Here is a 25,125-nt window from a genome sequence, read left to right as displayed (position 1 = left end):
TTAAAAACAAATCCAAATCCACACTTTATTGAAAACCGGTACCTTTCAGTAGCTCCGATCAGAATAAATCAGCTTACAGATACCACGACTCAAGAAAACAATATGTACAAAAGTCTCAGGAAAGGGAGAATGAAACAACTTGAAAAGAACATATCTTGGACAGGACTGGATTACTAGGATGGTCGTGTAGCAAAATAGTACAACGTACAACAAAGAACCACACACACAACACTGTGCCCCCAAGCTAGGGGCAGGAACTCTCGGCTCCCACGTTCTTGGACCACATCCCATGATTCTTCGGGGCAGAAGGGCTGGTTGGGGCGCAGGGGTCTCCGTGCCCACTGGACAGCCCACACCAAGGCAGAGGCCAAATGCACAGAATGAGGCCCCCAGACCAGCTACACTCACTCCCCCATGAACCTAAGAAGAGAGAAGCACTCTCGGCAAAGTCTATGGAACTGGCAGAGACTAGAGAGTTTTGGGTTCAACTGCAGCCAGTCATGTAAAAAAACCCACACCAATCTAAACCCTACAATTCCCTTATCCAGATTCCCACTAACTGAACTAACTGGAGAGGTAGAGGAGCAAGACACGGAAACTGCCCTCAAACCAAGTTTTGGTCTTTGGTAAACAGGGATAATACACAGTACTGGTCCACAAATCAGCTTGAGACAGAACTACTGAGCACGGCAGGCATAAGACCACAGAGCCCCAGCAGCAGCCACCGCAGGAGGGAGGGGATGGGCACGGGGGGGAAGATGTGTCCTGCTAGGGTTACAGCTGTGGCTGGTCCTGGCCCCATCCGCACAGTCCCTTCCAGCTTCGGAGCCGCCCTCTCATGGAGCTCCCTTCTTGGAGAGTACAGCTCCCAGCCTCTAGGCTGGGAGGCTGGGAGCCCAGCTGCACAGGGCTCTCTGGTGAGAGTGATTGGCAGTCCTCCTGGAACACAAGGTTCCTCTGAGTGGGGGCAGGGCAAAGAGGACGCGGAGCTGCAGGAGGCAGAGGCGGCCACTCCAGGAGCAGGAAGGAGCATTCGGTTCAGAGAAGGGCGGAAGTTTGGACTGTATGGACGCAGAGGCAGTGTCTTTGTCACCTGGCTTGGGAGGTGCCCAAACCAAAGCTTCCTGAGTTCTCCAAGAGGAACACCATGCCGTGCTCTGGGACTTCACACTCAAACAAACAGTAAGCCAAAAGGAAGAGGTTTCTTCAGGGTCCCACAAGTCCCCACTGAAGGCCCATCCTGTCCCGTCTTGGAATAGCAGCTTCATTTTTGAGTTCGTATGGTGCCACAGATTTGAGCAAGACGGCTCTGAAAGGAGGAGAGGTCGTTCAGTAGGTGGTGCTGGGCAGACGTGCCCACCCGTCCCTTAGTCTACTCAGGGAGCACTGACTCTGGGACTGGGCCAGTCTGACTGCATCTCAGCTCTCCATCCTCTATTCGTACATGAATGAACTAACCTTTCTGGAAGGCAGCTATGCTCACCGCTAGACCACCAACGCACACTGGACTAAACTTTCTGCATCTCTGTTTCTCATCTGAATAAAGCAGCAAAATGCCGTCTCGGATGAGACAGTGAAGGTATCATTTGGGAACAGCAGTGCTGGAGGTCCAGCTTGATGAAGGATGTCCCCAGGTTTGGGTGGCTGGTATGTGCCCAGTCTCAGCACCGGCCTGTGTTCCGAATGACACGTTTGAGAAAGCAGCTCCGCCCTCATCCACTTCCTGGACATGACCTTCACAGACCCTACCCCAACAGCAGCCTCGTTTGTGCTACGTGTTCCCATCCCCCACACTAAGCCAGCTGACAGGACCAGGGTGGCCCGTCGGACCAAAGCCGAGAACGGAATTGCGGATTCTTCCTCTTGAGAATTTAACTGAGGACTAACACTGGACAGCCCACGCTGGGCAATGGAGTAAGTGCAACTACCCAGAACTGCATCCAGACCCGAGGTAGGGGGGAGGAGAACCAACAGCCTCATGGAGAAGGTGATGTTCTGCTCAGGGAGGAAGGACAGGTGCAGGAGAAACGAGTGCTTGGGCCCCAAAGACAGAGGTGCTAAAGGAGCTGACACAGCAGAGCAGAGCCCCACCAACCCTCGGCACTGTGGTCCCACCTCCCACAGGGCCTGGCTGGCCAGCACCCTCCAATTCTGTGGGATTCCTTCTAACAGGTTCCTCACCCTCTTCCTGAACTGCTGTGAGGAAGTTTCAGTTCCCAGAGGTCAACTGCTGTGCCATAACATACAGAAACCAACTGCCTGAATGAAGCAGAATTTTGATTTTCTTGTGGAACTTCTGTGATAGGCACTCTGGGTTGGATCAAAATTCAACATCAGTTTAGGGACAGAATTGCTGCTAGGTAAGCAGGAGAACCTAGCGTCAAAATTCCTTGGGGGAAACAGTTGTAAGTGTAAAGCAGTAGCCCAGACCCAAAAGGCGAGCCTAAGAATGGCTAAACCCAGAAGGCTCCACCCTGTGTGTGGAGAGGAGCGTGAATGACTTACGGAGAGCTTCTTAATGTTTCCCAGGGCCTCTGGATCCAGCTGGGCAATATCGATCCTCTGCAAGTCACTGGCCAATAACCGCATGCTCTGTGGGGAGGGGAGAGGGTTAAAGTGGCTGGTCCCTCAGAGCAGGAACCTCTGCCAGCAGCCCAGGGTGCCCTGGGGGTCCCCTTGATGTCCTGCACTTGTGGGGGGTGGTGGCAAGGCAGGCAGGAGGGGTGTGAGTCCCAAGGAGACAGTGATGTTGGCATTTATCACTGGGTCAGTGGCTGGATCAGCTGAAGACAAGGGGTGCACGTTCGCTTAGAAATGCCCTGCAGACCTCACGTAAGATAAACCATCCCCTCCGTCCCCGAGCGGAGGTCAGCAACTTGCTCTGTTCTGCCTGCTTCAGACTCCTCAAAATTACACCAAGTGGAAGACCCTCATGCTCCCCTTTCTAGACTAAGCATGCACCCTGACAGTGCCCTCCTTTGCACACCCTTTAAAATCTCCCTCACTGCACATATCGCATGCTATGTTATTAACTGGGAGCCTAGCTTGACTACTGACCGCTACTCGAGGGCAGGAATGTCTTCCACATCTGCTATTAATACAAGATACGTGGGCCTATGTTAGCTGATGAGCAAATGGAACGCAGAGCTGGGCAAGAATCCTCCCAGGCTGGAGCTCTACCCTGGGAGAGGAAATGGTTCTGAGTCCTACGGAAGTGTGGAGATGACGAGCCAGGCAACCAAAGGACTTTGGGTTCCGGGAGAGAAGTGGGTGATGGACAAGAGAAAGAAATGGTGAGTAAGCTGCACACAGTGGCCCGACCCACCCCTCCCTGGAACACTCACCTCTCCGCCTCCCACTGGCACAGTGAGGAATATCTCTTTGCTGTCGGCGAGAGGGCTGCCGTTCACAGAGACATTGTAAATCCGCTCTCTGGCCGCTGGAGTACGCAGGCCCGGGGTCTTGAAGATCCTATAAAGTGGGGAAATGTCTGTAAAGATGGGTTGGCAGATTGAATGACACCAGGCGCTATGAGCCCTTCCAAACTCCATCTGGCCTCAAGCTGCAGTTTTCAAATCACATTTCTAAGAAGGCACGTTCTAAATTTAGGGTTAAAAAGCAGTAATGACTCAACACAGCTGGATAAAGGAGGCTGTAATTATCAAACATACATCTAGCAAAAGTAAATTCTTATCCATGTAAATTTTAGGTCCAGAGCTCCATATGGAGAGCAGTCACCCACCCATTCATCCACCCACAAGGCCAGAAATAAATGGTGGCTAATATATTTCTAAGAGTGGCTATGTGCTTCCATCAGAAATTTTCCAGGGTCAAAGGAGGATGGTTCAGTGATGACATCATTATGTTAATTCCCAAACTGACTTTCTTGAGATCTTTAAAGTGCTTCCATCTCTTTTTCCCTAAATGTCCTTTGCTATATACTCATGCAAAAAAAAAAAGTTAAGGAGTGAGAATTAGAAGTAGAAGGTAGGTCTTCCTCCCTCTCCCACTCCAGAGACAAGCATGCCCAGTTCCTGACGCATCCCTCCAGAAACTATCAAATGGGATCGTCTGGGGCGTGCTGCTCTGCCGCCTGTGTGGAGAGGCTCCTGACCATGAGGCTCTTCCCATCAGCACATGCAGAGCCGCTTATTTTTTAATGGCTACACAGCATCTGCTATCTAGTTGACCAGCACTGTAGAAGGGATTAATTTATGCTGTAAGAACATCCTTAGTTATATTGGTCTCCCAAAAGGTGGTGTTAATTTTCACTCCTACCAAGGGTATGGGAAGAGTACCTACCAACTTAAAATAAACTTAAATCAGAATCAGAAAGGACCGAAATAGTCACTAGAGGCCTCCAAGTCATCAGGGACAGACTGGTCTCCTCCCTCTCATCAGATAAACAATCATTTTGCCACTGAAAACAGGTGAACCTGCTCTCAGGGGAGAGGCAAACATTAGGAAATGCTCCTGAGTGAGGCTTTCCAGTATTTTCTTAAATACTCTTCTCTTCTGACAAATGTCAAGTATTGGGCTCCCACCAAAATCCAAGCGCTGCTGCCAGTACTCACCTTGAGTCAAACCTGGGTGTCAGGCCCGGAGTTGGTTTCACCAGAGACAACTCCAGTCGGCCCACAGCTGGGGTAACGGTGGCATAATGGCTTGACCTACGGGAAAGACACAGCGATTAGGTGCACCAACTCTCAGGTCCAGTGACTACAGCGTAGAAGCAGGTAACACTGAGCATGTCGGAGTCTGTCCTGGGCGCCTTCCACACATTAGCTCATGCAGCCTCTTCGCCACCCTGTGAGACGCACCATTATCCTCATTTCCAGATGCAGAAACTCGGGGACATTAGGGCAGAGCCAGAACCCTGAACCCAGGCAGTCTGCCTCCAGAATCTGACTTCTCAGTCAAGCTAAGGGAACGAGAGGAAGGAGACAGCCCCTCTGCACCCTGTAGGTCCCCTAGCTGGAGCTCCTGTCCTCTTGCCAGACAGCTCCCACTGCCCAGGGAGGAGAGAGAGGAGCTCACTCTTCACAGACACGCTCCAGTGACTCCTTTCCTGAGCTCGTTAAGAGGCAGCCCCTCCCCCACCCTCCCAGCATAAGAAATTCAAGTCCATGGTGATTCATTGCTTAGCAGGACCAGGAGGAATTTTTCAAGAAACTAGCCACAGGTAGGTGATAGCCACTTTGTGACTAACCATGTGGGTAGCTCTACACACGGATTGTCTGGCAACTGAACAAAATATGCAGTGCTTATTGTATGTTTCTGTGTCTTATTCATCTCCCTGTTTGCATTTTAAAAAGAGGGGGAGACAGAGAACATGGGCAGAAGAACCATAGAAGGTGTTGGGTTGGACGGTTTCTAGAGGCTCCCCAAGCTGAGATACTGGTGGGTTCGATGATGTGAAGCTCTACTTGAAAACAAGTTACAAAAGCCCCTTTATTGCCCATTCCTGCCACGATGAATGTGGCTCTCCAATAAAACCAAAAGCACCTCTGAATTTGGGAAACCTGTTACCTTTTATTTTTGCCTTTCCCTTGTATGGACTGGGTTCTCTTCTTGGATGGAGGACACCTTTTAGCCTGAAGTCACAAACAAATGAAACTGAGGTTACAAAAAGTCCCACAAAGGGGAAAGCTTAGGGAGAAGGATACCAGCTCTGGAAAAGAACTGAATATCTGAACATCAGAAGGTATACCTTACAGAACTCACAGTGACTTAAATAATCCAGAGCAGAATTGGTCACTAGGAATTATACTGCCTGAGTCTTCCAATTAGAGAACTTTGACCAAGATTAAAGGTAAGTGCCTTTTGAACTGAGTGCAGCTTGGTTGGTTGCCCTACCCTGCTCCCACCCCCGCATACAGCATTGCTGTGACAGTCACTAAGGGCACCCAGGTGCCCAATACAAGGAACCCTCAGTAGTGCTCACCCTTGCGAGTCCTTGGAGGTACCTGACAAGAATCAGGTACCTTCTGATGATCCTCCCTTGTTCCGAAGATCGACCCACCACCCTTGCTTTCCTGGCTGGCCTCTGCTCTGCAGGCTGCCTCACGAGCTCCTCTTTCTACCTTCCCTCCAGAGTCCACCCTCAGGCTCCCCTCCACATTCTCCTCGTACAACCTCACTGACCTCCCTGCTGGGACAACCACCTAAAGATCTGGGAGTCGGTGTCTCTCAATCTCTTACTTCTGCCTGAGCTCCAGGCTGAGATTTCTGTCAGGGCTAGACATGCTGGAGAAGTATTACACACTCAGCAGGTCAAACAGCTGACAGACTAACTGCTTCCCTTTGCCCTGGCCCAGCACCCCTCCTCCTTCCATGCCCCAGTTCCACCAGAGGGCAGTTCCCTAAGCCAGAAACCACCTGGTCGTCTTAGGTCACTGCTTCTCTCCACCAATCTTGCCCACTCTCCTTTATAAACCTTATCCCTTCTCTTTTCACAGGGCCAGGGCCTCAGTTCAAGAATTACAGCAGCCCCTGCATAGAAATCAATAAAGCTAGAACACACCCTCACACTGTGCAAAAAAATAAATGCAAAACGGCTTAAAGACAAACACAAGACATGACACCATAAAACTCTTAGAAGAGAGCATAGGCAAAACATTCTCTGACATAAACTGTACCAATGTTTTCTTAGGTCAGTCTCCCAAGACAACAGAAATAAAAATAAACAAATGGGACTGAATTTTGGGACTTACAAATTTTGCATAGCAAAGGAAACATTAAAAAAAACAAACACACAAACCTATAGAATGGAAGAAAATATTTGCAAATGATGTCACAGACAAGGGCTTAATCTCCAAAATATACAAACAGCTCATACAACTCAACCACAAAAAAAACAAACAACCCAATCAAAAAATGGGCAGAGGACCTTAAGACCTTAACAGACATTTCTCCAAAGATGGCCAGTAGGTGCATGAAAAGATGCTCATCATTACTGATTATTAGAGAAATGCAAATCAAAACTACGAGGTACCTCCTCACACTAGTCAGAAGGACCACTGTTAAAAACTACAAATGATAAATGCTGGAGAGAGTGTGGAGAAAAGTGAGCCCTTCTACACTGCTGGTGGGAGTGTAAGTTGGTGCAGCCATTATGGAAAGCAGCGTGAGGTTCCTCAGAAAACTATAAAGGCACAGTCACACTCTGACCCAGCAATCCCACTCCTGGGCACACGCCGGGGCAAAACTACAGCTCAAAAGGGTGCACGCACCCCTGTTCTCACAGCAGCACTGATCACAATCACCAACACATGGGAGCAACCTAAGTGTCCATCGACAAATGGATAAAGCAGAGGTGGTATACACACAATGGAATACTACTTGGCCGCAAAAAAGAACAAAACAATGCCATCTGTAGCAACATGGATGCAACTGGAGATCACCATAAAAGTGAATAAGCCAGAGAAAGGCCACATATATATCACATGTGGTGTCTAAAATATGGCACAAATGAACATATCTACAAAGCAGAAGCAGACTCACAGACACAGAGAACTGAACTGTGGTTGCCAAGGGCCGGGTGGGTGGAGGAGAGAAGGACTGGGAGTTTGGGATTAGCATATGTAAACTATTATATACAAGATGGATAAACAAGGTCCTACTGTATAGCACAGGGAACTATATTCAATACCCTGTGACAAATCATAATGGAAAAGAATATTTAAAAAGAATGCCTATAGTATATAACTGAGTCACTCAGCTATACAGCAGAGATTTACACAACACTGTAAATCAACTACACTTCAATTAAACAAAATAATAAAGCTTCCCAACTGGCTCCCTTGTCTCTAATTTTCTCTCTCTCTCGTTTATCCTGAATGCTGTTCTGAAATACCTATCCATCATGTCACTTACCATGACCTACCTCATGAAATCACAACCTCTAAGCTTGGCTCACGAGACCATTGCTTTCCCCAGATTACCCTCACAGCTTATGTCCTTGCCACCACATCAAACCACTTCCTGTTCCTCAAACAGCACTTTCATACCTCTTCCTGAATTCCCTTCCTTTTCTTCTCCAGCTGGTGAAATTTCACCCATTTTAAAGGCTGTGTCCTAAGAGGAATGGTAAAACTTCCAGGGGCAGTGGGGTAAGGTAGAAAGGAGGTATACTATATCTTAAGTATTTCCTTGTCTGCTGACAGGCTCCCGCCCCAAATCTGAGTGCCTACTTACTCTTGCAGTTTGAGGATTCTTATTGATATTTTCTTCCTCTTCTTCTTCCATTATCATCTCATCCACTTGCATTACCTTCCGTGCTATAAGAGTTTTAACAGAGTGATATTTCTCATGGGAATAAACTTTTATGCATTCACATTTCTTATAGGAAATAAAACTTGAGCAATCTTTAGGTTGTAAATCAAGAAATAGATCCAACAGAAGATGATTAAAAAAAAAAGGATTTAGCCACACACACAGACAAAAAAGGTCTCAGAGTGGTTAAAAAACCCTCTATCATGCTTCGTATGGGCAGCCCAGCATTCTGATTAAGAATGCAGACCCCAGAGCCAGACAGCCTTGAGCCTGAGGCCTGATCCTGCCTCTGACTAGGCCACATGGTTTCCACCGCTACCCTCAATTTCTTCTATAAAATGGAGGAGACACTTCATGGGGATATGACGAGACATGGAACGTGTGCTCCACAAAAACGGCGTCTTCGTTAATCACCCCAAACTCTAGAATTGTTTCTATAAGTGCTTATTAAATATTTGTGGGAAGAATGAATGTAAAGTCCCTTGAATGATACTGAACACATTATAAGTATTAACGTTGTTCAGTCGCTAAGTTGTGTCCAACTCTTTTCGACCCCATGGACTGCTGTATGCCAGGTCCTTCGTTATCTTTCAAGATTGCTCAAATTCACGTCCATTGAGTCAGTGTTGCTATCTAACCATCTCATCCTCTGTAGCCCTCTTCTACAGTCTTTCCCAGCATCAGGGTCTTTTCTAATGAGTTAGCTCTTCGCATCAGGTGGCCAAAATATTGGAACTTCAGCTTCAGCTCAGGCCTTCCAGTAGATATTCAGGGTTTATTTCCTTTAGGATTGACTGGTTTGATTTCCTTTGCTGTCCACAGAATTCTAGAGTCCTCTCTAACAACACAGTTCTAAAGCATCAATTCTTCTGTGTTCAGCTTTCTTTACGATCCAGCTCTCACATCTGTACATGACTACTGGAAAAAACATAGCTTTGATTATATGGACCTTTGTTGGCAAAGTGATATCTTTACTTTTTAACATACTGTCTAGATTAGTCATAGCTTTCCTTCCAAGGAGCAAGTGTCTTTTAATTTCATGGCTGCAGTTAGCATCCACAGTGACTCTGGAGCCCAAGAAAATAAAATCTGTCACTGTTTCTACTTTTTCCCCTTCTAATTACCATGAAGTAATGGGACTGGATGCCATGATCTTAGTTTTTTGACTGTTATTACTATTTATTATAATAAAATACTATTTATAACTAATAAGTTACTATAATTGACATTTTAGAAGAGAAAGGAATATGAGGGATGTTTAAGATGGATGATTCAAGAGGAAGTAATACCAGTTTTTAATATTTAAGGGGTTGTCATATGGAAGACAGCTCTGTGGGACCTCAAAGAACAGAAGCAGTATCAGTATGTAGATACCACAAGGAAACTTTGGTTCAAAATTAGAAAAAATGTTCTAATCATTCCAGCTGTCTATCATTGAAAGGGAGTGTCTCATTGCTAAATACATACAACCACAGGCTAGAAAATCCTAAACAGGGATTCCATAGAGAAATTTAACTGAGGGGAAAGAGTTCAGATTCAATGAATTTTGAGCTTTTTTTTCTGATACAAATAAGAATACAAATATATTTATCTTTAAAAAAAAGAGGTAAGCTGGAATAAGCATTGGGTGGTATTTTAGGCCCGGCCCAGTAGAGAAGGTGCTGCCTGATGGGCAGCCTGAAGTCCAGAGCTTAAGACAGCATGTCCATTGGAGAGCCCATCCTGGCCTGAATCTATGCTCACTAATTACAATCAGTGTCCCCAAACTTTCCCTCTAAGACAGTGTTTCCCCGAGTGTGGGGCGTGTATGGGAGAGAACTTTACGTGGACGGGTCAGTGAACTGAGCAGCCTGCAACGACGCGCCGAGAAAGTCGGCCCTTTCACGGCTCTCTTTCGACCCTTCTGCTCACATCAGGGAGTCTTGGCTAGCGCTACCACATCTTGTCACACCTCTCCAAACCTTGCTCGCCTCTCTCTCAGGGAAGGAGCCAGGCAACAATGTTTAGTTTCCAGCACAGCTTTTGTTTTTCTTCTTTCATTTTAGCTCACAAATTGGTCTGAAGAGTTCGGTTAGTTATCAGTCCTTCATATAATTAACTGAATGCAGAGGACAAAATCAAATTTTTGGAGTTTCAAGACTGAGAACCAGGCATTAGAGGGAAGAGACTCCTCCAAGGAGGCCTCCCCAAGTGCCCAGCCAACTACACTGGGCCTTCGCTCTCTCATTTTAACAAGGGGTTTTGAAAAGTACTCACTTTTGGCAAGTTTCAGGGGTGTCCGAGTAGCTTCTGCTGTTAATTTGTTTATTTCTGTGATATCCAAGTCAGCCTGTGCCAAACACAGTCAGAAAACACCAGGTATATTCCATCAAATGTGAGGAACAATATTTTAAGATTAAAAACAACTTAAAAAACCATACTCTTTGATACATACAAAAGATCATGTTACTTATGACACAAAATACTGAACTCCCATAAATCCACCATACAACCAAAGACCCAAAACATTGCCAATTACTTGCTTCTAGCTATGTACTTTTCCCTGTACTATTTCTTTGCCTCTCCTCAGGTGACTGGTGTCCTAATTCTGTCATTCCTCAGAGATAACCACTATCATTCCATTTGCCTGAAAGAAAGTGTGGGTGTATGTATCAGTTCAGTCGCTCAGTCTTGTCCGACTCTTTGCAACCCCAGGAATCGAGCACACCAGTGTATGTATATTTCTCCACAAATGTCTATGTGCTTAAACAATATTTTGCTTGGTTCTGCTTTTGACCACTATTTGCGATCAAAATTAATTTGTTTTCACTGCTGTGTAACACCTGTCACAATGGATTTGTCCAGTCTCCTGTCAACAGTATTCTGCTATTACAAACACTGCTGCTTTGAACTGTCGTATAGCTGTGTCTGATGCACACATGCCCAGGCTTACTCTTGGCTGTGTACTTAGGGACAGGGCATCAGAGTTGCAGGGTACACAGGTGTTCAGGCTTAATATTATGCAAAACTGTTTTCCAAAGTGATTGTACTTGTTTACATGCCAGGAGCAAACAGTACAAGTTTCAAATGACACTTGATGCTATGTCAGTCTTCTCATTCCACCCCCAGCTTTATTGAGGTATAATTGACAAATATGATTCTAACACATTTAAAGTGTTACGAGGGTGAGATGTATGGAGAGAGTAACATGGGAACTTACATTACCATATGTAAAACAGATAGCAAATGGGAATTAGTTGTATGTTTCAGGGAACTCAAACAGGGGCTCTGTACCAAACTAAAGGTGTGGGATGGGGTGGGAAATGGGAGGGAGGTTCAAGAGGAAGGGGATATATGTATACCTATGGCTGATTCATGTTAAGGTTTGACAGAAAACAACAAAATTCTGAAAGCAATTATCCTTCAATTAAAAAATAAAAAAAATTCCTACACATATAAAGAAAGTGTTACACATACACATCGTAAAATGATTATCACAATCAAGTTAATTAATGCACCTATCACACAGTTACCTCAAAAGAATTTTTTTTTTTTAAGTGTACAGGGCCAAATGTTTTTCTGCTATGCTCCTGTACCCTTCATAAAGGCTTCCAGTCACCATTCTAATTAAGTTTATTCCCAGTGGTAACTATCCATATGTATGGGAATAGCCAAAAGCAGGCATGCTTCACAAGCCTGTTCTTGTAGGGCACATTCGGTATCAGGATAGCCCTTACAGACAAGGAATGACACAGTTTCATCTCTGAACTGGTAGAGACTACATGGAGTACTCAAACAAGGATCCGAGGCTGTCGGGGCTTCGCAAGAAGCTGTGCCGGGCTAGAGAGGTGAGCGGTGTCTGAAACGGAGGATGATTCAGTAGTCACAGTGGCGAAGGAACATATGACTCATGGCTAATGTGTCTGAGGAACTGAATATTTTATTCATTTTAATTAAAGTTACACATGTCTGGTGGCTATTGTAACAGACAGTACTGATCTAAACTCTATTCTGCCTCATACTGCCTTGAGTCCTAGTAATCATGCCGGGGGGAAGGAGGTAAGAGTGAGTGGGGAATCCTGAGAGTCCCAACCAAGAGCACAGCTTCTAGAGTATGATGTGAAAAGGGAATAGTCTCTTTGTCCCCTAGCAAGCCAGGGGTTTAAAGGAGCTTGGCTTTCTACTTCTCCCCTAGCCTAGGACTTTTCGTTCAACTAGTGTGAGAAATGCTATGGCTAGAAGAATGGGGACGATTAATATTAGAATATTAACTATGAACATTTTGTTAAGGTGCAAAGCTCAGGGCAAAGAGCTGCAAGGAACCTGCCCCAAATAGGACTATTTCTCTATAAACCTTGGAACTACTTGGCCTTCATGTACTCAGCATTCAACAACTATAATCTTTTAGCTGACATCAGTAATGTCCCCTTTGGAACTTGTTCCACAGTCAGCACCCACTGCTGAATTTTGTGGACGGACTAAACTGAAAACTAACCAAGAGTTCAAAAATAGAAGTCACTTACTGTTGCTGCTTCTTCCAGGGCCCGCTTGTTTCCTCCAAGGGCTTTGAAAAGAACAATTTGCTTGGTTACTAGGTTATAATAATTTAATTAACAAACTGTCTTCCCTAATATGACCACTTCCCTTACACTGGACCAGATTAAGTCCTTAGTCCAACATTCAGGAGCCTCTACAACCTAGTCTCATCTTTCTCCAAGCTTGACTGTTCCCTTCATGACCTACTACAAGTCCCACTACACCAAAGTGACTGTTATTTCCCAAATGTGCCACTGTCTCATGACTCAGTGCTCTGATAGTTATTTCTCCTGCCTGAAATAATCCCCTGCACTCTACAAACTTGGAATTCATCTTTCAAAACCCAGCTCAAACCCCAAACTCTGCTTATTTTTCTCTCACAGCAGATTGCTGCAATGTATTGAGTTAGTTGCTCACTATCATCATATGCAGCAACTACTCAAAGCTGTAGAAGTGCCCAACCCTGCCTTGAACTGAACTCAAGGACAAAAATAATATCCACAGCTTCTGGTAAAAAATATGTCATCAGTATATATGATGTAAATGTGTATTGAATGAAGAGATCTTCGCAAGATTTAGATGTAGAATAAAAACTTAGGTTAGAGTCCTCCTGCTGGAAGTGCTGGTAGTATCCTGTATAACAGTTAAAAACTCAGACTTTGGAACCAGAATGCCTACATTCAAATATGTCACTAATTGGCTTACAAGACTTTAAGCAAACAATCTCTGTGCTTTAATCCTGTCATCTACAAAGCAGGAATAAAATCAACAACTAATATGTTTGTTATGAGGATGAAATCAGTTAATATATGGAAAACACTTGGTTTTTCAGTTAACACTGGAAAACACAATGCCTGTCTGGCATAGAAAGCACTATATAAATGTGCTTATTGACCACTACTTTACTCTTTTGTAGTACTTATAATTTTAAATATATAATCATGTCCAAATTTTTAGAACAAGTCTTCTCTACTAACTTGTAAGTTCCTGGAGGCAAGGATAACATCTGTTTTATTTCCCAATGCATCTTCAGCACCCAATATTGTGACTAACACATGCTCAATGAATATTTACAGAAATGCACAAATAGATTAATAAATAAAAGAGAAACTCCAAAAGCATCATTAAATGACATCTATGTGAGCAGAACGTGCATTTCTATCCAGGTAGCAGGCTACCTAGTGGGTAATTAATCATAAGAAAATAGTAAAAGGGTAACTCAGCAAAAGGACAGCCTCTTGCATTTCTTTGGACGTTTAACCAGGGGGTAGGGTAGGGAACAGGGTGGGGTTTTCCTCTGACCAGGAAAACTCTTCGAGTCCTTGCACTTTGCAATTTGTTTGCTCGTGTATAAATTGGTGATTTCCATAAGCTAAAGAAAGAGCTGGTTGGAGTTATCCTTCCATCTGTGCTCTGGTAACAATCTATTCATTCATTCACTTTTAAATGGTTAAATAAAACACCACCCCCCTCAAAAAAAGAGTATTTCATGACACATGGAATCTGAAATCTGTCAAATTCACATTTCAGTGTTTCCATAAATAGATTTCTGTTGGAAAACAGCTATGCCATTCATTACAGCTGTTTTTGAACTATAACAGCATGAGTAGTTTGGACAGAGAACCTTCTGGTCTACAAAGCCTAAAATACTTATTATCTCCTCCTTTAGAGAAAATATTTGCCTGCCTGCAGAGAAAGATGAGGGAAAGTGCTAAGAAGAAAAGCAGGGAGGTGAGACGGATTGGGGAGGAGTAGGCCTGCAATTTCCTTCTAAGACCTCATTGAGAAGATAAAAGCTGCCATGGTAACCACAGAAGGGCTCCAGGCCGAGGCCTGGGGAAAGACCAGGAGCTCTTACCGAAGTATTCGAGCCAGTTCATTTCGCGCAGCGCCTTGGGGAGTCGCAGGATCTCAATGTTGTACAGGTTATCCAACTCTTTGAGGAGGTTCTGCCTGTCTGACTGAATTTGCTTGGATCGCATTTGCACTGCGAGAGGGCAGAGAGGACACGGCACGGGTCACCCCGCGGGGAAAAGGTTCCCGGAATCCCTGCTGCCCGCGTCCCAGTCCTCCAGCACCCCGCGATTGCCCCCAAGTGACCGCGACCACCCGGGCTCCGCCCCTCACCTTCACGGTCGAAGTCCTTAAGAAAGGAGGCGAGCTTTCGGTTCCGCAGCACATTGGTCTTAGCCACCCGACTGCCGCCCTTCCTAGACGGAGCCATGGCCCTTCGATGGAGGCTGCGGGGAGCTAGGGGCGGAGGCACAAGGCGTCAGCGGCGGAGATGGTGAAGGAGAGGGGGCCGCAAGGGGGCGAGGGAGGGTGGAGGGCCCCCCTGGGGGTTTGAATTGGGGACCCCTGCCCTTCAGGGCCCGAGGAATAAAGGATTCGCGAGGCACCCACCTGCAGGTTCTGAAACCCGGGCTGAGGAAAAACCCGGCTGCTTCAGCCGAGAAGCAGCCGCTCCGGGACGAAAGCGACGTGAGACCGCCGCCACCAAATTCAAACTGCCAAAGGCTGGCCAATAAAAAGCCGCCGTCTTAGGAGGGTTTCACAACAGCCAATCACAGAGAAGCTTCGCAATTGGGCAGCCAGTCCACACGTAAACTACAGCACCCAGAAGGCATTGCGGTCCGACCGCATCTTTTTCGCGACTCTGTAACCACGTCTGGGCATGCGCAGAGACACAGCGGAGGTGTGCGGGGTCTTGGAATTTCCTTAAAGTGTTATTGCTTTAGTTTTGTTTTCCCGCTGGTTTAGAAGAGCGGCCGGAAACCTCAAGTAGAGGAGATAAGATTCTGGCTCCGGAAGCACGGATCGGCCCAGTGAACCTTCAGTCTGAAACTGCCCGAAGCCAAGGGGTAGTCCGGAACCTTTCTCGAGGTGGAAAACGAAGGTTCTGTCTTCCGAGAGCCTCTCTGAAGGTAAGACTCGCGCTAGAAACACCTGTCGGGAGGGATGGACGGCCCTACATGAGCAAACTTTGTTTAGCTGGACCTCTCTGAGAACGGAAATAACTCCCACCCTTGACTCGGCCTGTCGACTTGGGACCCTAATGATATTTGTTTTTTCCTGGGTTTTGTTTTTGTTTTCACCCCTACAATAGAAGATGACTGAAGATCAGCCTTTGCTTGCCGTGCAGGAGGCCCTGAGGAAGTGCTTTCCCGTGGTGGACGAGCAGCAGGGCCTGTGGCAGAGTGCTCTGAGAGACTGCCCGCCCCTCCTGGCCTCCCTCAGCAACCTGGCAGAGCAGCTGCAAGCCACACAGAACCTGCGATTTGAGGATGTGCCCTCACTTCGGGCCTTCCCAGACCTAAAGGAGCGGCTGAGGCGCAAGCAGCTGGCGGCTGGTGACACTATCCTGGACAAGCTAGGAGAGAGGCTGTAAGAGGCACAGTGGCGCTCTTTCTTGGCCTAGAGATGTTAAAACTGGGTATTTAATAATCTAGGATCAGTGAGAAAGGGGGTTTTTCTCCTTACTTAAGAGAATGGTATTTGGGGATGTGTCAGCCTTACCCCCTTTCCATCTGTTGCAGTGGGACCTCTCTCTGTCAAAAAACCATTTTCTGGCATTTCCCTTATCAGCTAGGCATGACAGTGGTTGACTTAGTAAAAGTTATCAAAGCAGAACAGAAAAGCAATGGAGAAAGCTCATTGGCCCTCCACTGTAGCTTTCCTTAGGTAGAAAGCAGCAGGAGTTACACTGTAAACTTAGTAGGTGCCAGCAGCAAGGATTTTACATACATTATCTCATAAAATCTTTTCAACAACTGTGACTTAACCTCACTTAATCCCATTTTTCAAGTGAGGAAACTGAGGCTCACGCAAATTGCCTGTGCTCAGGCAGTTAGTAAATAGTAAAGCTGGGATGCTCATCCAAGTGCCTCTGGCACTGGGGCCAGAAGCTCCTAACCACCGCTTTGTTCTGCTGTACATTGGTGTCTGAGCCAGGAGAAGCACCAATGTTAGGCCTTCGATCTTAGAATTACAGGTAATTGGGGATAGAGAAGAGAGAAGGCACATATGGCCTTCCCTTAACCAGGATGAAAGAAGGTTCTAGTGTGTAGGGTTTGCCATAGACTGATAGGAAACTCAAAGATGGGGGCCTTCTTTGTATTTATCTGTACTAAAAACATTAAGAACCCATGGGATGCAAAACACAGGTGCTAGGAATACAATGGAGAAGGCAATGGCACCCCACTCCAGTACTGTTGCCTGGAAAATCCCATGGATGGAAGAGCCTGGTAGGCTGCGATCCATGGGGTCTCAAAGAGTCGGACATGACTGAGTGACTTCACTTTCACTTTTCACTTTCATGCATTGGAGAAGAAAATGGCAACCCACTCCAGTGTTCTTGCCTGGAGAATCCCAGGGACAGGGGAGCCTGGTGGGCTGCCGTCTATGGGGTCGCACAGAGTTGGATACTACTGAAGCGACTTAGCAGCAGCAGCAGCAGCAGCAGCAGCAGCAGGAATACAATAGTAAGGCCGACTTAGTTCCTAAGTTGAGTAAAAGAGTCAGTTAAGTTAGGTCATTATACATTCTAAGGTAGCGAACTTTTATTTCAGTTGATTACATGTGTTTATGTGGGTATTGGGCTGTTATTTTTAGCCTAGTTTTTATTGTGAGTCACAGTCAAACTTGAAAGCTGCAGTTCTAGGCTAGGGAGTTCCTTGCCCTTTGGGAAGTTGTAGCCTTCGTCTTATGGCTAGACCTCTTGGAGTCACTAATGGAATAATAACTTTTTAAATAATTATATAATAAGTTTTAAAATAATCATGTAAAAATAATAAAATTTGCCATAAGCTAGGTACTTCCCTAATGGCCTAATATGCATTATTGTATTTACTCTTCACAACAGTCCTTTTCATTCACTGGACAAATGTTTGTTGCTTTGTCGGCCAGTCTCAGTGTTTTAGGTACTTAGGATGCACAGTGAACAAAAGAGACTTGTTTTTGTTTGTGATTGAGAATAAGTAACTTTCCTGAGATCGACAATAATCTGTGTGCGTCAAGAGCTCAAATTTTACCCATTCAGGAATTCACGAGGGTGGGGCACGATATAGCATGAGCGCAAGACTGCTCTATTGCTGTAGTTTCCTCTTGCTAATTCCTTTCACGTATGTGGCCTTAGACTATGTGTGAACATTTCCTCTCCTTTATGGGAGTCCCAGAAAGCCTGCTTGGTCTTTACTATCTTTGGCAGCTGGGCCCATCACACAGCTTTTGAGAGTGATGTAACTTCAGCCTCATCATCTTTAAGTCAATTCTTAATTGTTAAGCCACCCCTCCATCCAAGGCACCTGGGACCAGTAGATCTCCTTCAGAGGCAGTTTTTCCCATTGGGATGTGTGGCAGTATCTGGAGACAGTATTGATTGCCACAGCTTGAGATGGGTGGGGACATAGTTTGCTTTTGTCATCTAGTAGGTAGAGGCCCAGGTTGCTGCTGAACAACCTACAACCTACAGTGCAGCCCTCCACCACAAAGAATCATCAGGTCCAAGATGTTCTTGGTACCGAGGTTGAAGAACCTGGCCATAGGCCTTTCTCATCATATTGCCTAATATCAGACTTTTTCCCTCCAGAGCCACCCTCCTCAAGGTGCGTGATGTGGTCAGCAGCCACGTGGAGCGCGTGCTTCAGATCTATGAGCAGCACGCAGACGCGATCGGCCTCGATGCTGTCCTGCAGGCTTCAGCTGCGAGCCCCTCTGTGGCTGAAATGTTGGAGTGGTTGCAGGACATTGAGAGACATTATCGGAATTCATATCCTTTGCACACGTTTCACAGAGCTGTTCCAGGAAGTCTTGTTAATTTCAGTTTTCACCAGATTACACAAAAATACATGGTGTAAGTCAGTTCTCTTTGGTTCCTGGACGTGCATTCCTCCTGCATCCCTTTGTACAGTGATTCCTCAAATCATTTATTGAGCAGATGCCACCTTCCAGGCTTTATTCTAGGTGGTGGGAGCTAGACATTAAAAAGGGGAAAATATATAAAATGTCAGATGATGTTAAGTGTCTTGAAGAAAAATAAAGCAGGGATTGGGGAAAGCAAGGGTTAAGGGTGGGCTTGTAGTTTTAAATAGGGTGGTCAGGGCAGGCCTCACTGCCCTGAAAGTGGTTTCTAAGAAAAGATGTGAAGAGGGTGAGGGGAAGAATCGTGTGGATGTTTGGGGGAAGAGTGTTCCAGGTAGAAGGAGCAGCAAGTGCAAAGGGCCTGAGGTGACAGCGAACTTGGTCCGTTCAGGAAATAGCAAGGCAGCCAGTAGGGCTCGAGCCAAGTGGGCCTGGTCTAACAGGTGATGCTGTCAGGAGACAGGGCTGGGGCTGGTAGGGCCTCTGAGGTCTTTGGAAGGAGTTGGGCTTTTATTCTGAGAGAGACACAAGCTGTAGAAAGTTTTCAGTAGAGGAGTAATCTGATCAGACCTATGTTATCACCCATCTGTGTTCTGAGGGAAGACTTGGGTGGAAGCCAAAAGACCGTTTCGTTGGAGTCCGCTCCCTTTTTCTCTCTAGTCTTGCCTGATAGGCGCATCTACTCTCTGGCTGGAGTTTCTACCTTCATTTATTCTTGCCTCTAGTTTTGATTTTCAGTTTCCTGCAGCTGCCTCCTGACTGGAATCTCATGGAACTGCAGGCTCAAGTGGATGGAGATCAGCCCCCACCCCATCAGCTCCCTTCTTCAGCTGTAGCGTCACGTAGTCTGTAAACCGGAGGGTTGCCCCTGAGCCCACTGTTTGCTGATGGCATCGGTAGCGGCGCTGGCTGCGCTGGCGGCAGCAGCCAGGGCAGGCGTCACGAGCTCTTCCTGTGTGCCGGTGCTGTTGGAAGGGTGTTTGGCTCCACTGTCCGGTCCTTCCGCTCTGTTTCCTTGGTGTTTCTTGGAGATCCCTTCTGTATCCCCACTGCCTGTGCCACGGTCTCACTTGGATCCTTTGTCGCATGCCATCTCTAGGCAGGTTTCTCTGACCCTGGCTTCTTTCCTTAGAAGGAAGAAGCTACCTCCAGGTCGTGGCCACACTACAGGTTTATCTTCAGGAGGCCCTGTTCTGATCCTACTGGGTAGGGCTTCTCCGTAGCTTCTTGTGTCCCGGGGGTGAGACCCCGCACACTGGTCTGTGTCTTCTCCCTCCACCTGCCTGCTCAGCTGCCTTGCCTGCTCCGTACACACAATTCCATTCTGCATCTCGTTGGAAGATGTACTGTCCTGAATCCATTCCGTGCTTCCCCTCTTCTTTGTCTTGGTTTAAGCTCTTCCTACCAGCCGGAATCTTCCTACTGTCCTCTGAAGCAGCGGTTCTCCACCCTTCTTGGCGCTGGGGACTGGTTTTGTGAAAGTCAGCTTTTCCACAGGGACGGTTCAGATGGTAATGCGAGCAGTGGGGAGTGGCAGGTGAATCTTTGCTTTCTGGACCACCGCTCACCTCCTGCTGGGAGGCTCAGTTCCTAACCCGTCTGGCCACAGACGGGTACCAGAGATTGGGGACCCCTGCTCTAGGGCGGATGAATTTATCCTGTGAACTTCCACTGAGTTTTATCTCTTCCCATTTAGAGTCTTTTCAGTTTCTGTTGTGTTTTTTTCTCACCACAGTGAGATCCCAGTTTGCAGGGCAGTGTTTCATCCCTTCCCTGTAGCCCAGAACCTTGTATATAGAGGGGCTCGGTAAAGATCTGTAGCAGAGGTGAGCCTACTGCTGCTGCTGCTAAGTCGCTTCAGTCATGTCCGACTCTGCAACCCCATAGATGGCAGCCCACCAGGCTCCTCCGCCCATGGGATTCTCCAGGCAAGAGTACTGGAGTGGGATGGAGGTGAGCCTGCCCACCTGGTAAATGTAATGATAGCTGTGCTTTTGCTTTTCTAGCTCCTGGGAATGCTCTCCAGGGTATTTTCTTCCTTCAGCACATTTCATTTTCTTTTTGAGCACCTTCCTTAACTCCCAGGAAAGTACCTAAAGAGGAAGTACCTCCTGTCGTCAATCCAATGGGAAGACTTGGCAAACATCCAAGCTTTGCCCAGAGCCTGGGACCGAATCTCAGAAGATGAACACCCGGACCTTGTACGAGGTGCTGGTTTTCATGCAGTCGTTCGTGTCTGCTCCCCTCCTTTGTGTGTCTAGCCTCTTTGGAATCACGAAGAGGTTCCCCCTCCTGGTGCCTCTAGCTTTTACAGATCTGGTGTTTCGTGTTTTCTGGAGAGCTGGTATGCCGCATGTTCTCTCTCTTCCTGTTCTAGATGTCATGTTGAATGTTTCCTTCTTTCTGGAAGAATGAAGAGGCCATGTGTTTATCGGGAGACTTGGGGGGCACAGATGAAGACCGACATTGCTGCCCTCTTGTATGTCTGAAAAATGTCAGCACTGCGTCCTGACTTACTGGGAATGTCAGTGCCCAGCGCCTGAGGACTGGCTCTTCAGCAGATTCTGCTGGACATTCCTGATGTTGGGGCTGCTTCACGCTGGGTCATGGGTGAGGGTACATGGTCACACCTTGCCCTTCCCTAAGACTCAGGAGAGTGGACAGAGGCAGAGAGGATGCAGGAAAGGTGGTGCAGAAGAACACCAGGGACAGAAGCAACAGCCACAGAAAGGGCTGGTAAGAAAGGAAAGGGCCAGGGTAGAGAGTTGGCACCACCCCATCATCCAAGACTCTGAGCCTCATTGACACCAGGTCCTAATTTCCTCTCTTTTTGTCAGTACCTGACTCCTTGATGGAAAAAAATGTCGCTTTGATGATTTAAAGAAGTGAAGGTGATGTTGATGGAAAACTCATTGTCTTCCAGTTGCAACGGCTCCTTGTCATCAGGACACTTTCTAGAGCATTCCACCAGGGGGAGGTGGTGTAGCATGAATTCTGAGTGTTTTGCATTTGGATCTGTTCCCTTGTTGCTCTTACTGACAGTAAGTAACTGGGGATAGTGGGGCTCTTAAAATAACACGGTTTTCTTTTTACCAAAGCCGGCAGCCAATTTGCTACAGGCCCCTGATCTTGGAGTAGCTGCATGGATGGGAGGTCCCCAGTCCAGAGTCAGGCAATCAGGATTGTGTTTCTGAGGCCCAGTGCCTTAATCTGTGAAATGGTTGTGATCCTTGCAGACCTGTCAGCTTCCTGGGCTGGTTAAAAATCTTGGTTATTGGATGTAAAGGGACTTAAGAAAGAATGTAGATATTTTTCAAAATGAAAATGACTTTTTAAGTTATAAAAGTGATGATATGCTTTTTAAAAAATCATAGAGAAATTATGGAAAACATTTAAAATGTAGAAAAGCATAGAACGGAACTCCATCAGAGAGATTTTATATGTATCTTTTCAGTGTCCATAGTCACAGTTTTTTTAACAAAACAATTTAGGTATCATTGATACATACTGTTATTTAAATTGTTTTTAAAGAAACACCTTTATATAATTGGGCTAGTTTTTCATATCTCTCTCTGTATATAGCTCAGTGCAATTATATACTATTCTATGGATTATTATAGTATTATGTTTTACATGTATTTTTTAAGTCTTCATGTTTTTCTGCCTGTGCGGGCATGCTAAGTCATGTCCGACTCTTTGTGACCCTGTGGACCATAGCCTGCCAGGCTCCTCTGTCCATTGGATTCTCTAAGCAAGAATACTGGAGTAGGTTGCCACGCCCTCCTCCAGGGGCTCTTCCTGACCCAGGGATTGAACCCTTGTCTCCTGTGGCTCCTGCATTGCAGGCGGATCCTTTACACTGAGCCACAAAGGAAGCCCATGATATATACAATAATTGTAAATAACCTTAGGACCTTTAGGTATTAGGTCTTACAATGTACTCTGGGGACAGAGGTAAAGGAGAACCCAGAAAGATTTCTAGTTCAACCAAGGAAAGATTTAAACCAGTGTTTCTCAAGCTTGAGTTCAGTTTGCTTCAGTTGCTCAGTCATGTCCAACTCTTTGTGACCCCATGGACTGCAGCACACCAGGCTTCCCTGTCCATCACCAACTCCCAGAGCTTACTCAGACTCGTCCGTCGAGTCGGTGATGCCATCCAGCCATCTCATCCTCTGTCGTCCTCTTCTCCTCCCGCCTTCAATCTTTCCCAACATCAGGGTCTTTTCCAATAAGTCAGCTCTTCGCATCAGGTGGCCAAAGTATTGAAGTTTCAGCATCAGTCCTTCCAGTGAATATTCAGGACTGATTTCCTTTAGGATTGACTGGTTGGATCTCTCCAACACCACAGTTCAAAAGCATCAATTCTTCGGTGCTCAGCTTTCTTTATGGTCCAACTCTCACATCCATACATGACCACTGGAAAAACCATATCTTTGACTAGATGGACCTTTGTCAGCAAAGTAATATCTGCTTTGTAGTATGCTCTCTAGGTTGGTCATAGCTTTTGTTCCAAGGAGCAAACATCTTTCATGGCTGCAATCACCATCTGCACTGATTTTGGAGCCCAAGAAAATAAAGTCTGTCACTGTTTCCATTGTTTCCCCATCTATTTGCCAAAGTAATGGGACCAGATGCCATAATCTTCGTCTTCCAGACCCTGATGCTAGGAAAGATTGAAGCCAGTAGGAGAAGGGGACATCAGAGGATAAGATGGATGGCATATAAATCACCAGTCTCTTCTTAAAATTTAGATTCCTACTCTGTAGGTCCAGGGTGGGGCCCTGGACTCTGCATTTCTAACAAGGTCCCAAGCGATGCTGTTGATCCAGGGACCAGACTTTAAGTTGAAGAGATTTACCTTGTAATACAATAGTGAAAGTGTATTTGCAGTCAAAACAGAGTTCTGTGCGAGAGTAGAGGCGACAACCAACTGCTTGGGGGACTACTTCACAGTAACCGTGACATCTCAGTTGGGCCTTGAGGCTTGGAGAGGAGTGCAGGCTGCTCCACGCCCAGGAACAGTGTAAGCAAAGGCAGTGTTTGAGAAAGACTGGAAGCTGACACCTCCTGGGAGTTTGCTGTGTGCGGGCATCATGCTTGTGGCTTGTACGCCATAGAACTGGAAACATTAACAGTTGAGTATAGCAAGTCACTGGGGTTCACAGGGGGATATAAGAGTGGCAGGTATTGGGTCTGTAAGGGTGGACTGGAACGAATTTGTGAAGAGCCCTGAATACCTTGCTCAAGAGTATGTATTTTGCAAATGGCAGTTGCTTGTCTGTGTGTGTGTGTCTGAGTATAGTAAAGAGCTTGTTAAAACCTCCCTCATTTAAACAAGTAATTATGACTGAATAGCTACAAGTATGTTTATGGTGGTAAGTAACAACTATGTATTATTTAAGTATAATTGTTCCTTAACCATTCTTATGGTATTAAATTGCTATCCTAATTGTTCTTTTTAAATTTATAATTAATTTGGTTAATTTTAAAGTAAGTGATACGTTTACATTGTACAAAATTCAAAGGGCATAGGTGCATATTCAGTGAAAAGTTCCCCTCTCCCATTAGTCAGGCCGCCTCACTGGAGGCAACTAAGGTTAAATATTTTGCGTGTCCTTCCAGAAATATTCTTCACCTCTGTGAACACAGGGGTGAGTATCCTCCAAGATAGCCCCAGTGATCCCAAGGACCCATGCCCTTGTATAGTCCCTTCTCCTTCAGTGTGGGCTGCCCTTCCAGATTTGCTTCTAATGAACGAAAAACAGTGGAAGTGGTGGGAGGTCATTTCTGAAAGTAGGTTGTGAGGAGAGGCTGTGGCTTCCATCGAGGGCGCTGCCCCTCACTCCCTCGGGGGAAGTCCACTGTGACGCTGGGAGGCAGCCCCATGGTGACCTCATGTGAGAGCTTGATGCCTGCCAGAACCCTGCCTGAGCTCGGAAGCAGGCCTTCTCCCCAAGCTGAGCCTTTAGATGAGCCCACAGCCCCAGCCAACAACTGACTGTAACCTCGTGAGGACCTAAGCCAAAGGCAACCCAGCTCAGCTGGGCCCAGATTCTTGACCCATAGAAGCAAGGTAATAAATGTTTAAGTCATTTAAGTTTGGGGTAATTCTTTCCACAGTGATCGATGACTTATACAAGCAAATATCGTTGTATTTTCTCCATAACTTCTACCAATAGTAGCATGCTGTGTATCCAAGTTTTATACCTTGTTTTTTCCACCTACTTCCTGTATCTTAGAGATCATTCTTTATGAATATGTAAAGGGCTTCCTCAATTTTTCCTGCAAGAGTTCCATAGTTTTCTGTTGTGTGAGTATAACATAATTTATTTAGCCCCTTTGTTGTTATTCAGTCCCTTGAGTTGTGTCCAACTCTTTTGTGACTCCATGGACTATAGCCTGCCAGACTCCTCTGTCCATGGGATTTCCTAGGCAAGAATACTGGAATGGGTTGCCATTTCCTTCTCCAGGGGATCT

General features: G+C 46.2%; 2 protein-coding genes across 5 annotated transcripts; one reads left to right on the top strand and one right to left on the bottom strand.

The window, feature by feature from the left end:
- On the bottom strand, window positions 1-15,294 carry CDCA8 (cell division cycle associated 8). Its single transcript, XM_069548995.1, has 11 exons — window positions 15,193-15,294; window positions 14,917-15,039; window positions 14,648-14,776; window positions 12,777-12,817; window positions 10,531-10,603; window positions 8,197-8,279; window positions 5,530-5,594; window positions 4,575-4,670; window positions 3,345-3,471; window positions 2,506-2,592; window positions 1-1,309 (listed from the first exon to the last, which is right to left on the bottom strand). Exons 2-11 carry the CDS (start codon window positions 15,011-15,013, stop codon window positions 1,265-1,267), a joined length of 843 nt encoding a protein of 280 aa, XP_069405096.1. The 5' UTR covers window positions 15,014-15,039; window positions 15,193-15,294; the 3' UTR covers window positions 1-1,264.
- Window positions 15,295-15,459: 165 nt separating this feature from the next.
- Window positions 15,460-24,745, top strand: AIRIM (AFG2 interacting ribosome maturation factor). Of its 4 annotated transcripts, XR_011248398.1 has the most exons (6): window positions 15,460-15,713; window positions 15,896-16,173; window positions 18,377-18,556; window positions 20,738-20,856; window positions 21,026-21,384; window positions 21,486-24,745. XR_011248398.1 is itself a non-coding variant. In XM_069548922.1 (5 exons), the coding sequence occupies exons 2-5, from the start codon at window positions 15,899-15,901 to the stop codon at window positions 21,061-21,063; spliced, it is 612 nt and encodes a 203-aa protein (XP_069405023.1). In that variant the 5' UTR covers window positions 15,460-15,713; window positions 15,896-15,898; the 3' UTR covers window positions 21,064-24,102. The 4 variants fall into 4 exon arrangements, 3 of the variants coding, with proteins under 3 accessions (XP_069405023.1, XP_069404911.1, XP_069404973.1); XM_069548922.1 differs by having other exon boundaries at window positions 21,026-24,102; XM_069548810.1 differs by lacking the exons at window positions 21,026-21,384; window positions 21,486-24,745 and having other exon boundaries at window positions 20,738-20,998.
- Window positions 24,746-25,125: the final 380 nt, after the last annotated feature.

Source organism: Ovis canadensis, chromosome 1 (genome assembly GCF_042477335.2).
Source record: "Ovis canadensis isolate MfBH-ARS-UI-01 breed Bighorn chromosome 1, ARS-UI_OviCan_v2, whole genome shotgun sequence".
Classification (NCBI taxonomy): Eukaryota; Metazoa; Chordata; class Mammalia; order Artiodactyla; family Bovidae; genus Ovis; species Ovis canadensis.
Note: the sequence above shows the minus strand (reverse complement) of the source record. Positions and strands in the feature narration are given on the sequence as shown.

Coding starts and splice junctions, on each gene's coding strand:
- CDCA8 (XM_069548995.1), bottom strand. CDS start 15,013: ATGGCTCCGTCTAGGAAGGGCGGCAGTCGGGTGGCTAAGACCAATGTG. Junction 10,604..12,776: donor CCCTGGAAGAAGCAGCAACA/GTAAGTGACTTC, acceptor TGTTTGGCACAG/GCTGACTTGGATATCACAGA. Junction 4,671..5,529: donor GGGAAAGGCAAAAATAAAAG/GTAACAGGTTTC, acceptor TCTTTCCCGTAG/GTCAAGCCATTATGCCACCG.
- AIRIM (XM_069548810.1), top strand. CDS start 15,899: ATGACTGAAGATCAGCCTTTGCTTGCCGTGCAGGAGGCCCTGAGGAAG. Junction 16,174..18,376: donor GACAAGCTAGGAGAGAGGCT/GTAAGAGGCACA, acceptor TTTTCCCTCCAG/AGCCACCCTCCTCAAGGTGC. Junction 18,557..20,737: donor GAGAGACATTATCGGAATTC/ATATCCTTTGCA, acceptor ACTCCCAGGAAA/GTACCTAAAGAGGAAGTACC.